General features: G+C 41.5%; 1 protein-coding gene across 2 annotated transcripts in view; it reads left to right on the forward strand.

Moving 5' to 3' along the window:
* Positions 1-18,422, forward strand: part of RPS6KC1 (ribosomal protein S6 kinase C1) — a 102,666-nt gene that overhangs the window by 62,096 nt on the left and 22,148 nt on the right. For both annotated transcript variants that reach the window (XM_082217377.1, XM_082217378.1), the window contains 2 exons: positions 3,991-4,038; positions 5,842-5,974. In XM_082217377.1, the coding sequence (XP_082073503.1) occupies positions 3,991-4,038; positions 5,842-5,974 (181 nt within the window). The remainder of the gene's footprint in view (positions 1-3,990; positions 4,039-5,841; positions 5,975-18,422) is intronic.

The following is an 18,422-nucleotide window of genomic DNA, read 5'->3' on the forward strand; positions in this document are numbered from 1 at the left end:
TACAAAATCAGAAGGATAATTATATTCTGATCTTCACAATTCATCCAGCAGGGCATGTCAGTTCACATCGGAATTCACAGAAATCATATTCCTCAAGCCTCCCTGGTCAAAACATCTTAATTTTGTCAGGTGAAGATTTAGATGGCAATCCTAAAGACATAAAAACAAGGGAAAGCCCTATTAAACACAAATGACTGACTTCTGGGTAAACTTGCCTAGAATTTCACTGGTGGGCAAACAGTTGAGATAATGGTGGCTTCTTGGGCATGTGGCCATTTGGCAAGTCATGAATGCTGATAAAATTGTGGTTCACCGCCCATGGAAACGTATGAAATCTGACGTGAGCCAGGAGGTGGTATGCTGTGATCTTACCACATGTATTAGTGATACATATATCAGAGCCTTCATAAAAATAGACGATATTTCTGTGGCTATATCAATGCATCCGCTTCTACGCTATTTACTAAAAAAGGAAAGAGATGTGGGTGCCGATCAGAAGGTTGGAGGTTTGAATTCATGTGACAGGGTGAGCTCCCGTTGCTCTGTCCCAGCTCCTGCCAACCTAGCAGTTCGAAAGCATATCAGTGCAAGTAGAAAAATAGGTACCACTGTGGCGGGATGGTAAAGGACGTTTCCGTGCACTCCGGTTTCCGTCACGATGTTCTCATGTGCCAGAAGCGGTTTAATCATGCTGGCCACATGACCCGGAAAGCTGTCTGCAGACAAACGCTGGCTCCCTTGGTCTGAAGCAAGATGCCGCACCCCACGGACACCTTTGACTGGACTTAACCATCAAAGGGTCATTTACCTTTACCTTTACTTAAAAAAAAAGGTTGCTAAAAGGAACAGTTCTCTGTTAAAACAAAATGGAAGTGTGTATTGTTAGGATTGGCTTTCCTCTTTTTACCTCGCTGGTGAATTTTGAGCGTAGAATTTTCACAGTTGCAAGAAAATTGGTGCCTGCTTCCATCAAGGCCTGACGTGAAAAATAGGAGGAGATCGAAGATTGGTGAGCAGTGCTAGACGAAGTGGTTGGCCATTGTTTCCAGCTTTGAGTTGGCAAAGCTCAGCAAAAATGGCGCTTCTGCAGTGGACAAGAATAGGATGTGGGTGAGCTGTGCTCAAGGTCATTTGTGGAGATTCTGGGGAAGAGTTGATGTGGCTTGTGGTCAACATGTGACCTCCTCCTGCTTAGACAATTAAGAGCCACCCCACATACTAGTTGGGAGGTACAGGAAGAATTAAAGGGAGCATTCTTTTAATGGTATTTGTCCCAATAATGATATGCTATCAAAGGTAATTATTTCATGACGGCTTGGTTACAGCAGTTGTTTTATCCTGAAATGAAAGTCTGTGTTGGGCGCTTTTGATTGGGAAGACGATCATATCAAATTAGTCCAAATTAGATTTTTGTCTTTATAAAGGTGAGCAAAGCCATGAGCAGTGTTATTAAATTGGTATGTTCTAGCCTACAAATGATCCAGCCCTCTTGTGGGTTAAAGAAGCTATTATCCTGTCCTTTATGCTGACGGCTTCACTACCGATTAGCCTTGTGTTGGTATTCCCCCCCCCCCAAAAAAAATAAATGCTTGGCTCCTTATGATCTTTGTGTATGCAATGATAATATTAATACAGAGTCGTAGGCCCATTCATTAAGAAATGACTCTAAAATGAGGTTGCTTCATTTAAAATTGGAGAGCTGCAGATGTTGTGTGCAGACGTTTCTTTTTCGGAATTAGCCGTATGGCTTATAATTTCCAAGTGGCTAAAGCTCTTGTTAGCAAGAGTGCTGGGGTGTTAAGAATGGCCCTATAAATAACTTTAAGAAGGGAAGTTGAAGGTGCTTCTTTTTAAAGACTATTGTTAACTAAACATTATTGCCAAGCAGATGGAAAGCATTCACCAGCCTGATGTTTTTACTCTAATTATATTATCTCCAGTCCTGTACGGCTCAGTTGAAGAGGTGTATCCAGGGGCCAATTTATAATCATTTAACCAACACCTGTTTGGGAAAAATTGACAGTCAAAGGGCACATTTTAAAAAAAATCACATATGTTCTTGTATTTACTGCCTCAATGTGAATGTTAGCTAGCTGAAAACAAACTTGGTTGAAAAGACAAAGTCCCTGGGAAAATTGATGTATCACTTTCTAAGCATTTTTATCTATTTTAATTTGGCATGTCTTTTCCACCCTTGCCTTGTGGCTAAACAGGGAGACCACAGCTCAATTTTCCTGTTATGATTTATCCTATCAGTTCCTAGTCTGCTTTTAAATAGCCCTGATTTACAATCTTATAAAATCTTGATGGGAAACTCACCAACCTAGGGACGTAGAATCAGCACTTGTGTGTATGTGTATGGTAGAAGTGAATTCATTTATCTGAGTGCTGTTCTTCATGTAGCCAAAATGGCACTACACGCCTGCAAGGAAAAGTATCATCCCGCTTGGGAACGAACCCTAGGGTTTTCCGAAGTACAAATAATATTTCCAGGGAGTGGGGAGACTGCGGGGAGGGAGGACACCTCAAAAACATCATGGCAAGGACTGAGCCTGTTCAATGGGCAAAGAGTGATAACTGTCTGTTGGCAGAGGCAGGGGCCGTGGAAAATGGGTGGAAGAGGGAATAGAGTGACTATTCTGGGCACGAACCATGAATATGCCACACCATTTTGTTACTGATCTCCATGAAGCTAGAATTATTACCTAGCGTTTTGGAACTTTTATTGAATGTTGCTTTTATTGCATGTTGTTAGAAGTCTTCATTGTATTAACTGGGATAAATAATAGAATCATAGGTAATTTACAATACACAAATAAACAAACTATATACTAGGGTTGCCATATTTCAGAAAGTGAAAATCCAGATGCAGAAGTTGTTGAGCTCCCCCCCCAAAAAATAAATAAAATAAAATGGAAGTTTTTACCTATATTTTTTTTAGGAAAGTTGCTAAAAAATCAACATTGCCAATATGGGCTGTCATATGCCCGGGTTTTCCTGGATATTTTAGCCGCTTCCCGATAATTCCAGCCAGACACCATTTTCAGCGGATGAATCTTGGCTATGACTGGGAAGGTCAGACGTATGGCAGCCCTACTATATATGAGATCTTTAAATGTCCACAATACGCATATGGATCATGCTCTGAATGAGTTCTGCAACAGAAGCTCTTTAGCTTTGGGGGAAATCTTGGTATGAGGATCAAACAAGATTCTAGAAGTTCTGACCACTTGCAGGTTTCTGCGTTCAGAGTATCTGGATAATTGCCACTGGATAAGGACCGGAGCTAACCATGGGCATCCCTGTAGCAAGTTTACACTTCGGATATTCAGTAAATACAAGCCCAAATTAGGTGTCATCACCCAACCATTTATGACTATGAGATAAACCAGGACATTAGCGTTGACAAAGGTAATGCTAACACATTGGGCGAGGGTGGTGTAGCTGTGGCTGTGTTCATCATATTTGAGAAGAAAGTGGACTTCTCTCGATTTTGTTCTAAGCTGATGCAATCATATTCTGCAAAGGGTCTGATTTGCACAACAGATAAGACTCCTATTAAAAGTTGCTTCTTCCTCTGTAGCTCATACATTGTTCTCCTGCTGTGGTAAACTGGTTCTCTGTAATGCCCCTCTCAAAACAAAGCAGCAAAGTCAGTGGTCCCTGGGTGGGAACATACACATTATTAAAATAGCAGATAGCAAACACTCTAAAATCAAGTGGGAGTTAGGGAGATGTGTACTGGTGTGTAAAAGCTGATACACCGTACTATCACGTTGCATTCCTGAATGACCCCATGTCTTGTTAAGCCTTTGCAGCATTACTGTTTTTCTAAAAATGCAACGAGTTGTTGCCTATATTCGAGGGTTTTTGTAGAGTTCCTTTGCGGGGGTCTTGTACTCTCTGATATACAGAGAGGAGGCCATAAGAGCTGTTCCGTGAAAGCTCATACAAATTGCCTGCATTTTTGTAATTGCTGGTTTCATTTAGGTTTTGCTGGTAATGGATACTAGGACACAGCAGACATTTATACTGAAGGTAAGTCATTATTTTTTCCTATATCACTTGGTGCGCTGATGTTTGTCTCCTCGCCTGCCCACAGATTCAGTCAACAAAATCAAGACCCCAAAGTGCCACAGGCACTAATTGATAAAGCCTTGAACAACTTAGGTCCAGGGTACCTTAGGGACCCACCTGAACCCTTATATCCCAGCTTGATCACTGAGATCATCTGTCAGAGTATTGCTGGTTGTCCCCTGAGTTGGTGAGGCTCAGTTGGCATCAACACAAAATAGAGCCTCTTGCTTGTCTGCATGGAGGATAGAGATGTTTGTGTGTAGAAACAAGCCTTAAGGACCACCTCTCTCCATATGAACCTGCCCGGGCCCTGAGATCACCTTCTGAGGGCCTTCTTCGCATGCCTCCTCCAGGAGAGCTCCGGAAGGTGGCAACCCGAGAACGGGCTTTTTCTGCAGTGGCTCCCTGTTTGTGGAACGCTCTCCCCAGGGACATTCGGCTGGCGCCTTCATTGTACCCCTCTAAGTGCCTGGCAAAAATGTTCCTCTTCAACCGTGCCTTTGGCTGACTGAGCATCCAGTACCCCTTTAAATGTGTTGTGGAAGGGGAGATGTATGTCTTTGTTCTTTGTTCTTTGTTCTTATTTTTATTATGTATTTTTTATATTGTAGCTTTATGTAGTGAATTGCCCTGAGATATACTGGTATATACAAATTTAATAAGTAATAATGATAATACTGAACAAAGGCAAATGTTACATTCCTACCTCTGATGACTTTTGCTTCTGGCCTTGCCAACCACTGGTGTGTGGCCCCCAGAAGCGATTATGAGCCCCCCTGGTTTACATCCTGTTTGTGGAGTTTAGCATACAAGGGGAAATCGCATGACACCGTCAGGCTGAAAAAAGTCCCCCACTTTCCACTTTCAGGATATCCGCCTCCCCTGAACCATCTATGATGCCTTTTATTATTGTGCCCGAGAATATGATAGGAAAAGGTGTTCTGTGAGGTCTTTGTCAGCTAAGGATGGCAATGCAGCACCTCCTCCTCCTGTCTCCTCTTAGCAAGTTTGTAAAACAAAATGCGCAATGTGAAGCCATCAAATGGGTGCTTATGACCTTTGTGTAGCCTTTGCTAATCTGGTGCCCTCCAGATTTTTAGGACCACAACTCCAAAACATCTGGGGGGGGGGGCACCAGGCTGGCAAAACCTGCTTTAGTTTCCTGAAACACATTTTATCTGTATGTTTACCAGTAGCAAGGCTCCCCTCATCACGCTTCCCTTTGCCCGTGCCACCTTTTGAAGTAATAACCTCTTTGGGAAACAAACCATGTCACGCCATCAAGCTGAGGGAAAGACAGAGCGGTGTGTGCTTGCTCCTAACCCATTAAAAGTGGGTCGGAGTGTGTGTGTGTATGTAGGGGGGGAAGGCTTGCCTATGAAACGTGGGTGGATGTAAAAATGTGCACCTTACTCTCCAAATTAAAGCACGGCACCCACCCACCCTCCAAAATAGATTTTTTTAAAAAAGGTCACGGGGAAATAACAGAGTGTCATCCTGATGACTTGGTTTGCGAGAGATTCTAATGAAAACATTGACCCATGTAATTGATTTTAATGGGAGCTTTGTGCCATCTTCTGTTCTCTGGACCTGCGCCAGATGCCATCAGCAGGGCCTCGGGGGACCGAGGGCCATAGAGCAGCAGATGAGTGGCTTCTCTGAAGCCTGGAGTAACTCGGATAGATTAGTTTGGTTGATAAACACCGAGCACAGCATGCTGCAAAGGCAACTGAGGGTACAACTGACCTTTTTGTTCTCTGTCAGGGTCTAAGGAAAAGTAGCGAGTACAGCAGGAAGAGAAAGACCATCATCCCCCGCTGTGTGCCCAACATGGTGGCCCTGCACAAGTACATCATCTCGGAGGAGTCGGTCTTCCTTGTACTGCGCCATGCGGAAGGTGGGTCTGCTGCTTCAGATCTCTTGCAGGAGGGATCGGGGAGGGGAGGAGGAGGAGGAGAACGATGCTGGCTTTTCAGTCAGCAGCATCCCGGAGTTAGAGGGCTGCCTTTCAAGCCAGAGGTTTCGGAGGCACGGCTGCAAAGCACATAAATGCCACATGCCTCTTTCCGAATTGCTTGCTATGTGCAATTCCCACTTTTTGCATTTTTGCGCTTGTCTTTTCCCCAACCCTCATGAAGCACCAAAACACAGGAGGGCAACAGCTCTCAGTTTAAGAGGACCCCAATACCAGTTTAAAGTTTGGGGGAGGGATGTGGGGAAGCCTTTTTCGGCACTGCTGGCACTAAACCTCAGCCAACCTGAGCCTTTTACTGCCATGCTAACTCATGGCTTGTTTTAATGCGTATGAATCTCCTATGCAAGTCCTGCACCTGGGATTTGTAGTGTGGTTTTTTTTATGTTTCTGGAGCAATGTGGTGCACTTACCATGTTTTGACCCATATTGAGCGGCAGCAAATCCCTGTCCTGTCCCAGAAATTTTTATTGAGTTTGTGATATATACATTACTTTGAGGCAGTTTCTTAATGACAGCAGAAGCCTTTTGGCTTTCCAATATGTTGCTCGTTGCTGCATTTCAAAAGTGGCAGTGCTCAAAACCCCCCAGCCCAGCTGTGAGTGTGCAAGGCGATGGCGTGTGCAAGGTGGCTGCTTAATCAGCCTTCAAAATGAAATGTGTTGTGCAAAGCAGTGATGATACTCTCAGATAGGTTGTAGCCCAGCTACATCTGGGCAGCCACATGTTCCCTGCTCCTGCCATTAGACTCTAAGGAGAGTACTCCTGGCTCAGATCCAAAGTTCCATCTGTTCCAGCACCCCATTTCCAACTGTAGCCATCCAGATACCTCTAGAAATCCCAAAAGCAGGCTCCGAAGGCAACACCTGACCTCTGCCCCCGATGTCTGATTCTTAGCAGGTAGGCGACCTCTGAACATGGCTCTGTTTTAAAGCAGCCTGGTAAATAAACCTGCAGAACTCCCCAGCTGGCAAAAATAGCTAACTTCCTCAATACATAGTTGCTGCTGATGAAGTGAAGGGCAAGCTGGTCCCCCCCACCCCGAACCCCCTCATTCCATGGACAGAAACTGACCATAGTCAGAGTTGAAACTTCAGCAATGCTGATGGGGCAGCATCCACCTCACCAGAGAGCAGCAGACTAGGTCAGGGGGCACAGGGCAGGCTGTGTGGCACACATAGCTCTTGTCTCACTCTCACACTCCCGGCACCTGACATTTGAGGCAGTCGCCTCACTCTGCCTAATGGTTTGGGGCGGCCCTGCTTACCTGCTGAAGGCTTGCAGAGGCAGGACAAAGAACTCTGTTCGCCTTACAGCCGCCTGCTGCATTTCTGTGCTGGATGTTGGGGTTGAGGGCTTCCTTCTTTGGGCAACCCACTTGGTTTCCTTGCTGGATGCAGACAAGAGACAGAGCACTCTGCCTTCCCTTCACTAGCCCATGGTAGTTCCCTGAACTCGCCTGCATACAAGTCCATATTGCCCTTGCCTACCAGGCTAGTGCTTAAATGCATGGCTGTTCCTAACATGGGAGAAGTTAAACCCCTTGTAATCTTCTGCAAATGAGCCGGTTTCTGTTCTGTGGTTAATATGCCTAGCATCCATATGAGAATAATCACTGCTGCTTTTAATTTTTATTTATTTATATTTTATTTTTAAAGCAAGCTTTTTGTTGAGTTTCCACAGTCAACACAGCAACTGATCTGGTTTTCTAAAAGGAAAAATAGCCAATGGCATCACATAGGAGTTGAAAGCAGCACAGCAGAGTGGTGGCTTCCATGTCTTTAGGAAATTTGCTGGTATGTTCAGGGAACAGGTGGCAAAGAATAATTACTTATTAACTGCCCCCACCCACCTGAATAACACAGGGATTTAAATATTTCTTACATTTAATTAGCCCTTTTGTTCAGAATGGAATGGAGCCTTAAAAATTTACATTGCTGCTAATAACTCTATACAGCAATCCCTCAGTTTGCGTGGGGTTACGTTCCGGGGATTGCCCCTAAAGCCAAAATCTCATGTAATGGTGGGTGGGATTGCCAAAGTTTGTTTCCTCTTGCCCCCCCCCCTTTTTTCACTTTTACTTAATTCCGGAATATATCCATTCAGTCATGTTTTAGAAATCCTGAGCTGCATTCTGGAAACCAGACTCCAAGCAACAGAAAGCAGCAGTGACAATGTTTTTCTTATAGTCGTATCCAGACATCATAGATCAATCTAGTAGAACCTTATCTCTTCTCTCTTCCTCCCCCCCACTGTCTCTCCCGCAACATCTTGGTCACGATGTATTAAATGTCTTGTTAAAGACGAGGACATCCATAAAGTGTCTGTTAGCTATGTCACAAAGCACTTGGCTAGATGTAATGTGATGGAAAGCCAATCTGAGGCTTCACTACTACTTAGCGGTGTCAGTGCCAGAAATTGTTGAAACAGATGCTTGTTTATGCTTAAAAAGAGTTGACACTTCCCAACAGCCACTTAGACGCTGATATCCGTCAAAGACCTCCCCACCCCTGGCCCCCCAGACTCCTTTAAAACAGTCTGGGGGGCAAGGGGTGCGAAGGGCTTTGACGGATATCGGAGTTTAAGTGGCTGTTAGAAAGTGTCAACTCTTTTTAAGCATAAACAAGCTGGAGTTCATATCCATCTGGAAAGCACTCAAGAAACTTCAAAATGAAGATGTTTGCTGTTAGCAGACGCTGATATTGTAGCAGGACAATACTATAGTAGCCTTATATCTTTCCTGTCTACATTCTTAAGGGTCATGCGTGTGGATGTAGAAAGGCACTGTTTTCCATTCTGCCGTGTCTTCGTCTCAGTGCGGCACTGTTTCTTTAACACTGCAGTTCATCTTCTGCCCCAAAGTACATTATTCATTTCACATTATCTTGTCATTAAATTATTCTGACCTGATCGTTTTAGTGCAAAGGAAGCACACTGTAAATTGAGCGGTGGTGGGATAATCAGTTGTGTATTGTTTTGTGCACTGAGCGAAACAACAGTGAATATCAGTCATATTCACTGGATTGATTTCTGTTCCAGACAAGGGACAAATAAGTGAACCTCCTTCAATCTCTGTCCCCATCCCCATTTTCAGTAGACTTCTCTGACGTCTCTAGTCAGAAGTACTGCCAGCTGTACATTTTGTTCTATGGACAGAAAGCAGGAAGCGTGTGTTCCGTCCCCCCCAAAGACTCTTTTTAGCTTGACACAAAAATTGTTCAGTAAATATAAACCGCTTTTGGGAGATGGCTCTTACCTGGATCTAGCTTGGTGGTGTGTCTCAAGGCAGCTTACAACATGAGAAGATTTACATAATTACAAACATAACAAAAGTAGTCATGAATAATAAATAAAACACATCTAAAAGTTGATGCGTGTTGGTGTCTATCTGCCTCAAGAGACAATGGAGTGTCCCTTCAGGGGTGAAGTCAAACCACTGTGTTAGCAGCACTGGAGTGACCTTTCCAAGGTGCAAACCTGGGCGGAGTGTATGGAGATCCTGGGCTGCCCAGATGACAAGACCCCAATCTTAGCCTCACCAATTGTGGTCCAGAGCAAAAAGTACACAAGCAAATTGAAGAATATCCATATAAATAACAAATCATAAGATCTAACAGTAAAGATGCAAAAATGAATATCAATAGTAGCAACAGCATGCGCCCCCCCCAAGCAAACCCCCAAAAGTCATTCTGTCATTTCCTTCAGTCATTCAGCCCAAAAGTCTGAATGACTGAAGGGAAGCTACATGGATATTTAGATGCTGACATGGAAAATGTCTATTAGACAGCTGGTGCAAGGGACTGGACCTGGGACCTTTTGCATGCAAAGCATGCCCTCTACCTATGAACCTCTCCTAATTGCTAATAAGGTGCAATATTTAAGGAAACTCCTTTGCATCAATTGATTTCCCCAACCCCCTGATATTTTTACATGCATTAGATGGCTAGTAGTGCACCAGCTCTGCCTAATGCATTTAATTGATCTTATCCATCGCAGTACAAGATAGAAAAGATTATTAGTGTGTCATTTATAAAGACATAATTACATACCCAGAAGGAAATATTGCTGCTCTGTAACCTAGATTCGGCATTTTGAGGTGTCTTTGTATGAAATAAAATCATTGATTCTGTTTCTCTATTTTTTTTATAAAAAGTGTTTACATATTTTTACTTTGGTACCTTTCCCATAACATTCATACAGAAATGACGATATATTCAAATGATTTTCATTGGTTGAACATTGAGGTGTGCATCAACATCGAAAATGGGGTTTTCCTTTATTTTCACCCTCAGCTTCTAAAAACAGTTGTGCGGTGTTTTTTTCCTAACTTTTGGGAGTGCATTGATCAGAGTAATGACAGGTTTCAGAAAGCATCTGAAATTAAGAGCTTAGAATTGTATTTATGATGATGCCAATTATTTATAAAGCGGCATCAGTAAACATGGCACTTTGTTTTTTTTTTTTTAAATAATTTTTTATTGAGTTTCTTTTATGCACATAAAAAAAATAAACAAAACATTCAAAAAGTTGCAACACTTAAGTGCTAGGAAAAAAAAAAAAAAAAAAAAAGGAAAAGAAAGAGAAAAACCGGAGATCAGACAGGAAAAAAAAAAGATAGAAAAACTACAACGTGAAAACATAAAACTGTCGACTTCCTTCCCTACTGATTTCGGGTTGTTACTTTCAGTAGTAACCTTTTTACCGCTGGTATTTGTTTATGATTTGCACATTGGGAGTTTTACAACAGACCTGCTGTATTTGGTAAGTTTTTAAAGTTACCTTCAAAATAAACCATAAATTTACTCCAATCTTCTTTTAGCTTTGTATTATTGTGATTTTTGATTTTTTGTGTCAATCTTGCTAATTCAATAAAATCATGTAGTTTTAATTGCCAGTCCCTCACCGTTGGAGGACTTGTGCTTTTCCAATTTTGAGCGATTAGCATTCTGGCCGCTGCTGTTGAATATTGGAATAGAATTTTATCTTTTTCTTGAATCTCTTTTCCGACCATCCCTAATAGGAAGGCCTCCGGGTTCTTTGGAAATGTATATCTAAGTATTTTTTTTAACTCATTATATATCTGATCCCAAAATTTTTTGATTTCCTCACATGTCCACCACATGTGTATGAAGTTACCCTCTTTGGTCCTACATTTCCAACAAGCTTTATCTGCAGTCTTATACATTCTATTCAATTTTTCTGGTGTGAGGTACCATCTAAATATCATTTTTTCTAGGTTTTCCCTGATTGCAGCGCTTGCCGTGAATTTTAATCCCTCATTCCATAATTTGGTCCATTTTTCGTATTCTATGTCATGTCCCACATCTTTTTCCCATTTAATCATGACTTGTTTGATTTTTTCATCTTTGGTTTCCCATTCCAGTAGTATGTTGTACATCTTGGATAGTATCTTCGATTTACTTTCAACTACTTCAATCTGAAATTTGGACTTCTTATCATTCATTCCCAATTTTTTATCTTCTGTCCATATCGCATTAACTTGATGATACTGTATCCAACCCGTCAACCTCTCCCTTAGTTCTTCATATGGTCTTAGTTTCCAGCCATCTTGGCATCTCACTAGTAGGTCTTCATATGTCAGTTTTTGTACTTCCATGTTTGTCTTTTTGATTGACAACAGATCTGTTGGGGACAGCCACCAGGGTGTTCTTCTCTCCAGCAATTTCTTATTTTTTCCCCAAACTTCAAACAAAGGTCCTCTTATAATATGGCTCGAAAACCCTCTGTGTACTTTTTCTTTATTTGACCAGAGGTAGGCATGCCAACTAAATCTATTATCGGCTCCTTCCAGATCCAATAAGTCCACATCTTCTAAAGTTATCCAATCTTTGACCCAGCAAAGACAAGCCGCTTCATAATATAGTTTTAGGTCAGGTATTGCCAATCCTCCTCTCTCCTTACGATCTGTTAGCAATTTGAATCTAATCCTTGGCCTTTTTCCCTGCCATATGAATCTTGAAAGTATCTTCTGCCAATCCTTAAATATTTTAGACCCTCTGATAACAGGTATATTTTGAAATAAAAACAGCATCCTAGGGAGAATGTTCATTTTTATTGCTTCCATCCTGCCCAGCCACGAGAGGTTCACCCTGTTCCAAACATCCAAATCCTTTTTCACTTTGTTCCATGTTGGTGTGTAATTATCTTCGATTAAATTTATATTTTTGGGTGTAAGCCAAATCCCTAAATATTTTATTTTCTTAGCCACCTTGATTCCAAATTGTCTCTCTAATCTTTCCGTCGCTTCATTTCCCATGTTCTTTGTTAACATTTTAGTTTTGGTTTTATTCAACTTGAAGCCCGATAATCTACCGTACTCCTCCATAATCTCCAACGCTTCGCCCACGCTTTCCTGCGGCTCCTCTAAGGATAGCATCAAATCATCAGCGTAAGCTTTTAATTTAAACTCTTTAGATCCTATTTTGATCCCTTTTATCTCTGTTTTAACCCTGATTTTGTTCGCCAGAACTTCCAAGACCAAAATAAATAAGAGCGGGGAGAGGGGGCATCCTTGCCTTGTTCCTTTCTCTATTTTGAATTTATTCGTGATGTTGTTGTTTATTATCAATTTGGCATGCTGGTTAGAATATATTGCCTGTATACCTTTTAAGAATTCACCTTCAATCCCTGCCTTTTCCATCGATTTTAGTAAAAACCGCCAAGAAACATTATCGAACGCTTTTTCTGCGTCTATGAAAATCAGGGACGCCGGAATATTATTATTAATCTCCAGATATTCAATTAAGTTAATGACATACCTCACATTGTCTTTCATGAATCTATTTGGGAGGAAACCCGCTTGGTCTTTATGAATTATCCTTATTAAGCATTTCTTCAATCTGTTCGCCATAATGTCCGCGTATATTTTGTAGTCGTTATTTAATAGCGATATTGGCCTGTAATTTTTCATGTTCGATTTGTCTGTATCTGGTTTAGGAATTAGTGTTATAAAGGCTTCTCTCCACGTCTCAGGAATTTTCCCTCCTCTTAAGATATTGTTCATGGTGTCGCAGAGTACTTGTGCTAAATGGCTTCCCAACACTTTATAATATTTGGCCGATAACCCATCCGGGCCTGGTGCCTTCCCTAATTTCAATTTTTTTATCGCATTTTCAATCTCCTCTAAGCTTATAGGTCTGTTTAATTGGGTTCTTTCTTCTTCTGTGACCGTTTTTCCTATATAATTCTCTAAATATTTTTCTATTTGAACTGGGTCTTCTTCTCCTTTTTTATATAATTCCTCATAAAATTTAAGGAAATTTTTTTGTATTTTTTTTGGGTCGGTTATTGATTCTTCTTCTACAGTTATTTTATTTATCACATTCTGCTTCTGTCTTTTCCTCAGTTGCCAGGCTAGGAATTTTCCTGTTTTGTTCGCTGATTCGAAGTATCTCTGCTTCATTATCTTGATTTTCCATTCTACTTCTTGGTTCGTTAGTATTGAGTATTGTCTTTGTAATATTTTTATTGATTGTAAACTTTGTTCATCTTTCGGATGTTCTATTAATTTCTTTTCGTGCTCCCTCAGCTGTTTAAGTATTTCATCTGTTTTTTGCTGCCTTATTTTTTTCTTGTGGTTGTTTTGCTGGATAAAAAAACCTCTTAAGACCGCCTTGCTGGCGTCCCAGACTGTTTCTATGTTTATCCCTGTGTTAAGATTCAAGTCCCAATACTCTTTTAACGTGGTTTTGGCTTTTTCGATCACCTCGTCGTTATCCAGCAGGAAGTCATTCAATCTCCATCTAAAACCTCCGTTTGATTTTCCTTTTAGTTCCAAAGTTATTGAGTTATGGTCGGAGAGGGTTTTCGGTTGGATTTCACATTTTATCACTCTTAGGGTAATTTCTCTTGAGGTCCAAATTTGGTCTAATCTTCCCCAGCTTTTATGTACTTCTGAGAAGAAAGTAAATTGTTTTTCTGTTGGATGCTTGTGTCTCCACACATCCGTTAAGTCCATGTTCTCCTTTAGGTCTTGGAATGATTCCGGTAACTTTCCTTGTTTTCGTTTTCTCTTTTCTGTTTGTCTGTCCAGTTCTAATGTGGGCACTGCATTAAAGTCTCCCAATAATATCAGCTTATTGTTTCCTAATTCTACTAACACTTGTTCCAATTTTTTGTAGAACTCAGACCTATTTGAATTTGGAGCGTAAATGTTTACCACATCAATCTTTTCTCCCTGAAAGCTTATTTGCACTCCCAAAATTCTCCCTTCTTCGTCCTTGTAGGACAATTTAGGTTCCCATTTTTCATCGACGTATGTTACCACTCCCCTTTTTTTCTCTCTCCCAGAGTTTATAAATTCTGTTCCCAAGTTCTTGTTTACCAGTACATGCTTATGCTTTTTAGCTACATGAGTTTCTTGTAAACAGATTACATCCAATTTTTTTTCTTCAACACATTTACAATTTTATTCCTTTTTGTCTTTTCATTCAATCCATTTACATTCCACGTTAAAATTTTAAGATTCATTATTGCTTTTATCTAATTAAGAAGTCAGTAATTTGTCTGTTTAGGTTTTGAGTTTTGACTAATTTAGATTCGGGTGTTTTGATTCTCTGTTTCCTCCTGTTCCTCCCCTTCCTCCTCTTCCTTCGACTCCTCTTCCTCCTCCTCCCCCCCACCCTCCTCTTCTTCACCCCCTCCCTCCGCCCCTCCTCCCACTTCTCCCCTCCCCTCCCTCTCCCCACCTCTCTCCCCATATTTCACCAACATCCCCCCTAATTCTTTTTCATATCTGCGAAGGAATTTACTGACTTCCTGAATCTCTGTTATCTTGAATCTTTTCCCTTTGTAAAAAAAAGAGATCCCTTCAGGGAACTCCCATCTGTGTTGTGTACCGTTCTTTCTCAAAGTATTGACTATCTGTTTGTAGCCCTCTCTCTTGCGAAGAAGCCTAATTGGTATTTCCTTAAAGATGATAATTGGTTTTCCATCAATCATTAATTTCCTTTGATAGCTTTCTCTCAGAATTATGTTTCTCATCTCTATCGATCTGAAGATCACTAAACAGTCTCCTGGGGTCCTTTTCTGTTTGTTTTGTTTCGGTCTTATTTTTATTCTGAAAGCATTTTCTATGGTTTGTGCAACTTCTTCTTCTTTCAATGCTAGCCACCTCGCCAATTCTTTTGTCATTTTTTCTTTTATATTTTCCTCCCTTGCTTCTCCTATTCCTCTAAATTTCAAATTTAACTGCTTTTGCTTCATTTCCATCATGGCTAAATTGTCTAACACCTGATCCTGGCTTTTATTTAATTCTTCGAAATTCTCCTTAATTTTTTCTACATCTCTTCGTTGGTCTTTCGTTTCTTTCTGGGTTTTTCTATTTGAGTCCTCTAGGGACTTTGTTCGGACCGCTAGATCTTTAATTTTATTTGATAATTCCCCCACCACACCCTCTATTTTTCTATTAAAGGAATCCTGCATCTCTCCTAGCTTTTTTTCCATGTGGGTTTCATTTTGCCTAAATTCTTCTTTTATTTTCAACCATAAGGCATCTAGGTCCCTTATTTCCTCTTGCCTTGACACTTTCCTCTCTATAGGTGTTCCCACCGGCTTTTTCCCGTCTCTTCCCGCCATCCACCCGGTCTGTTTCCCCTCTCCTCCCCAGTCCTAGAAGATTACCAGCCTTGTATCTCTTTCTGCTGATCCCAGAAGGGCGTACAATCTAAAAGGTGGTTCAGTTGGTTCGCTCCTTTGACAGGTTGGAGCACTGAAGTTCACTGAATAGAAAAAGGAAGGGGGAGGGGGGATTACGCAGATAATTAAGGGGATGGGTAGGGGGGGCTGACGAAGGGAAAGAGATAAGGGGCAGGTAAAGGATGAAGAAGGTCCAAAAACAATGTGGTTTGTAATTCTTTCTTCTGAGTTGGTTTCAGCCACTTGTTTGGCCTAATCCAAAGTTCTGGTTCTGGCAGCCGCCCGGTGTTCAAATTTAGTTCAGGTAATGGTTTTTCAAGTTCAAATTAATGACTCCGTGGGGACCACCAAAGCAACAGTTCAGGGGTGGGAAACAGAGAAGGCGGGGCGGGGGGGGGCACACGTGGAAGAAAAGAAAGAAGGGGAAAGGAAAAAGGAGGAAAGAAAAAAAAAGAAAAAAAAAAAAAACCAAAAGAAGAAGAAAAATGAGCAAAGGATGATGCACCACTTAAGGGCCTTTAACTTTCCAGGTCTTTCTGTGGGGTTTAGATGTTCTACAATCAAAGAAAGTGGGTGGGTGGCTAGGTATCAGTTCTTACGTCCAACTGGGGTGAGGTACAGGGCGGCGCTTCTGCCACCTTCCAAAGGGGGGTATTCTTCAAATTAAACAAGACCAAAAAGAGTCATAGTTCTTATGTTTCTATTTAGTGTTAGATCCTGGAATGTAGATAAGTCCAACAAAATCTGGCCAAAAATCGGGGTCGCGCTAATTTTCCGAGTTAGGTTTCCCAGTTTCAACTTGGCTGCAGCCCAATGGAAATAGGGGCTGACGTTTCAACTTGGTTGCAGCGCAGTGGAGATAATGGAGATAGGGACTGGCGTACGTGCTCAAGCTCACATAAAAGTTTCTTCCCGTAGCCACCCCACTGCCAAAGCAGCGGAAGCCTGGGGGAGCTGGAAAAGGTGCGGGGAGAGAACAGAGAGCGGAAAGGATATATAAAATTGGGTAAAAAAATAAAAAAGGCAAAAAAAAAAAGGAAAAAGAGAAGGAGGGGAGACGGGGGTTCAAGATCGACAGAAGTTACTTGTTTATTGCCGCTGTCAAAAACCTGCGTGGCTGTTTAAGATATTGGGGGGGGGGGTAAAGTTCGTCTCTTCTGTCTCTCAGACTTGGCTCTTCTCTCCTCCTCCCGCCCCCTCCGTCTCCTCGTCTCTCCTCGTCTCGCCTTTGCCTCCTTTCGCTCTTCTTAGTGTTCGATTTAGACTCCCTCTCCCCAGCTTATCTGTAGCGGTCTATTTGATACAAAGTCTCGAAAGTCTCTTTTCCATATAAATACTTTCTATCTTGGGTACTTTTGCCCCGTGAAACTCCCAACGGGGACTTTCTCTTCTTTGTTCTACAGCGGGTAGGTAAAAATTTCTTTGTTTCACTCTCCCAATTAGCGCCCCAGCGCCATTTTGACACCGAAATACAGATCGGGCTCCGTTGTTTAATTAAATTATCTCCAACACGCCACGGGCTCTATGCTAAACATGGCACTTTGTAGAGCAAAATGCAGGTCCCTTTCCCCCAAGAGTTTAAAATCTAAATTTAGATGGGCGGGACACAGTGAAAGGAGGCAGGGGAGGGGGGAGTAAATAGCTGAAAGCAAGCAAATCCACTTGCATATATTTAAGCTTTGTTTCCGCTAGGTATGAATTCTTAAGGGATAGAATTCTTGCGGATAGAGCACATGCAGAAGGTCTCAGGTCCCAGCAACTCTGCTTAGAAGAATAAGGTAGGAAGAGATAAGAATGGCTACTGCCTGACACCAGCCACAATACTCAATACAAGGCTAGGCGTATCAAAAGCCTGATGTTATAAGGTAGCATCATATGTTCATAAGGATTTAAGAACTAGAAAACCTCCATGGAAAAGAAGGGACACAATGGGTAGGTGGCCGAGTTTGTAAAAGTAAACGTTAACAGTTGGACTTTAGGTAAATACATGCCCCTGCCTCTGAGAGCTCAAAAGAATTTCTAGTGATATTTCACATTGTATCCCCTATCTACCTATTAATATTAATTAATATTAATCAAACATCCTCTTCCTCCTCTTCCTGTTCCTCCTCCTCCTCCCCGCAGTATGTTTATGATTTGTTAAGCTTGTTAGGTGCTTGTTGCCTGAAGGTCTCCTACAACACATTTAAAAACATAAATATATTAGATCATAAAAACCAAACGAAACAGATGACTTCAGATGATTGTGTCAGACAAAAGCTTTCTCTGAAGTGTGACACGGTTTGATAGCGTTCGCTTATTACTGCCTGGTGGCATGGTATATATTTTTATATATCATGAGATTTTATGCTTTAAGTTTCATACAAATTTGTGTAAATAAATGCACAAGAGAGAAACAATTAGTCAACTAGCAATAATATGCTTCCTGAAGTCTTCCATTTGGGGTCCAACTTAAAGCTAATTGATGCTCATTTAAAGATAAGAGTAAGGCAGGCAACTATTGACAGTTGCTTGTTTGCAAGGTTGGAGATGGGAAGGGCTTGACGAGATGGTCAGTGCAGATATATTGCTAATTTGTCTAAGCAGGGTTAAAGAATTAGAAGCAGACTGGAACGTAGTACGGACTATCTGGCATATGGGCATTCAACCTCTTCTCTTGCTTTCAACCATTCTTAACCATGGGTGCAACAACCTAGGGTTGTTTATTTCTTAACCT

Source organism: Podarcis vaucheri (genome assembly GCF_965113315.1).
Source record: "Podarcis vaucheri genome assembly, chromosome: 3".
Lineage (NCBI taxonomy): Eukaryota > Metazoa > Chordata > Lepidosauria > Squamata > Lacertidae > Podarcis > Podarcis vaucheri.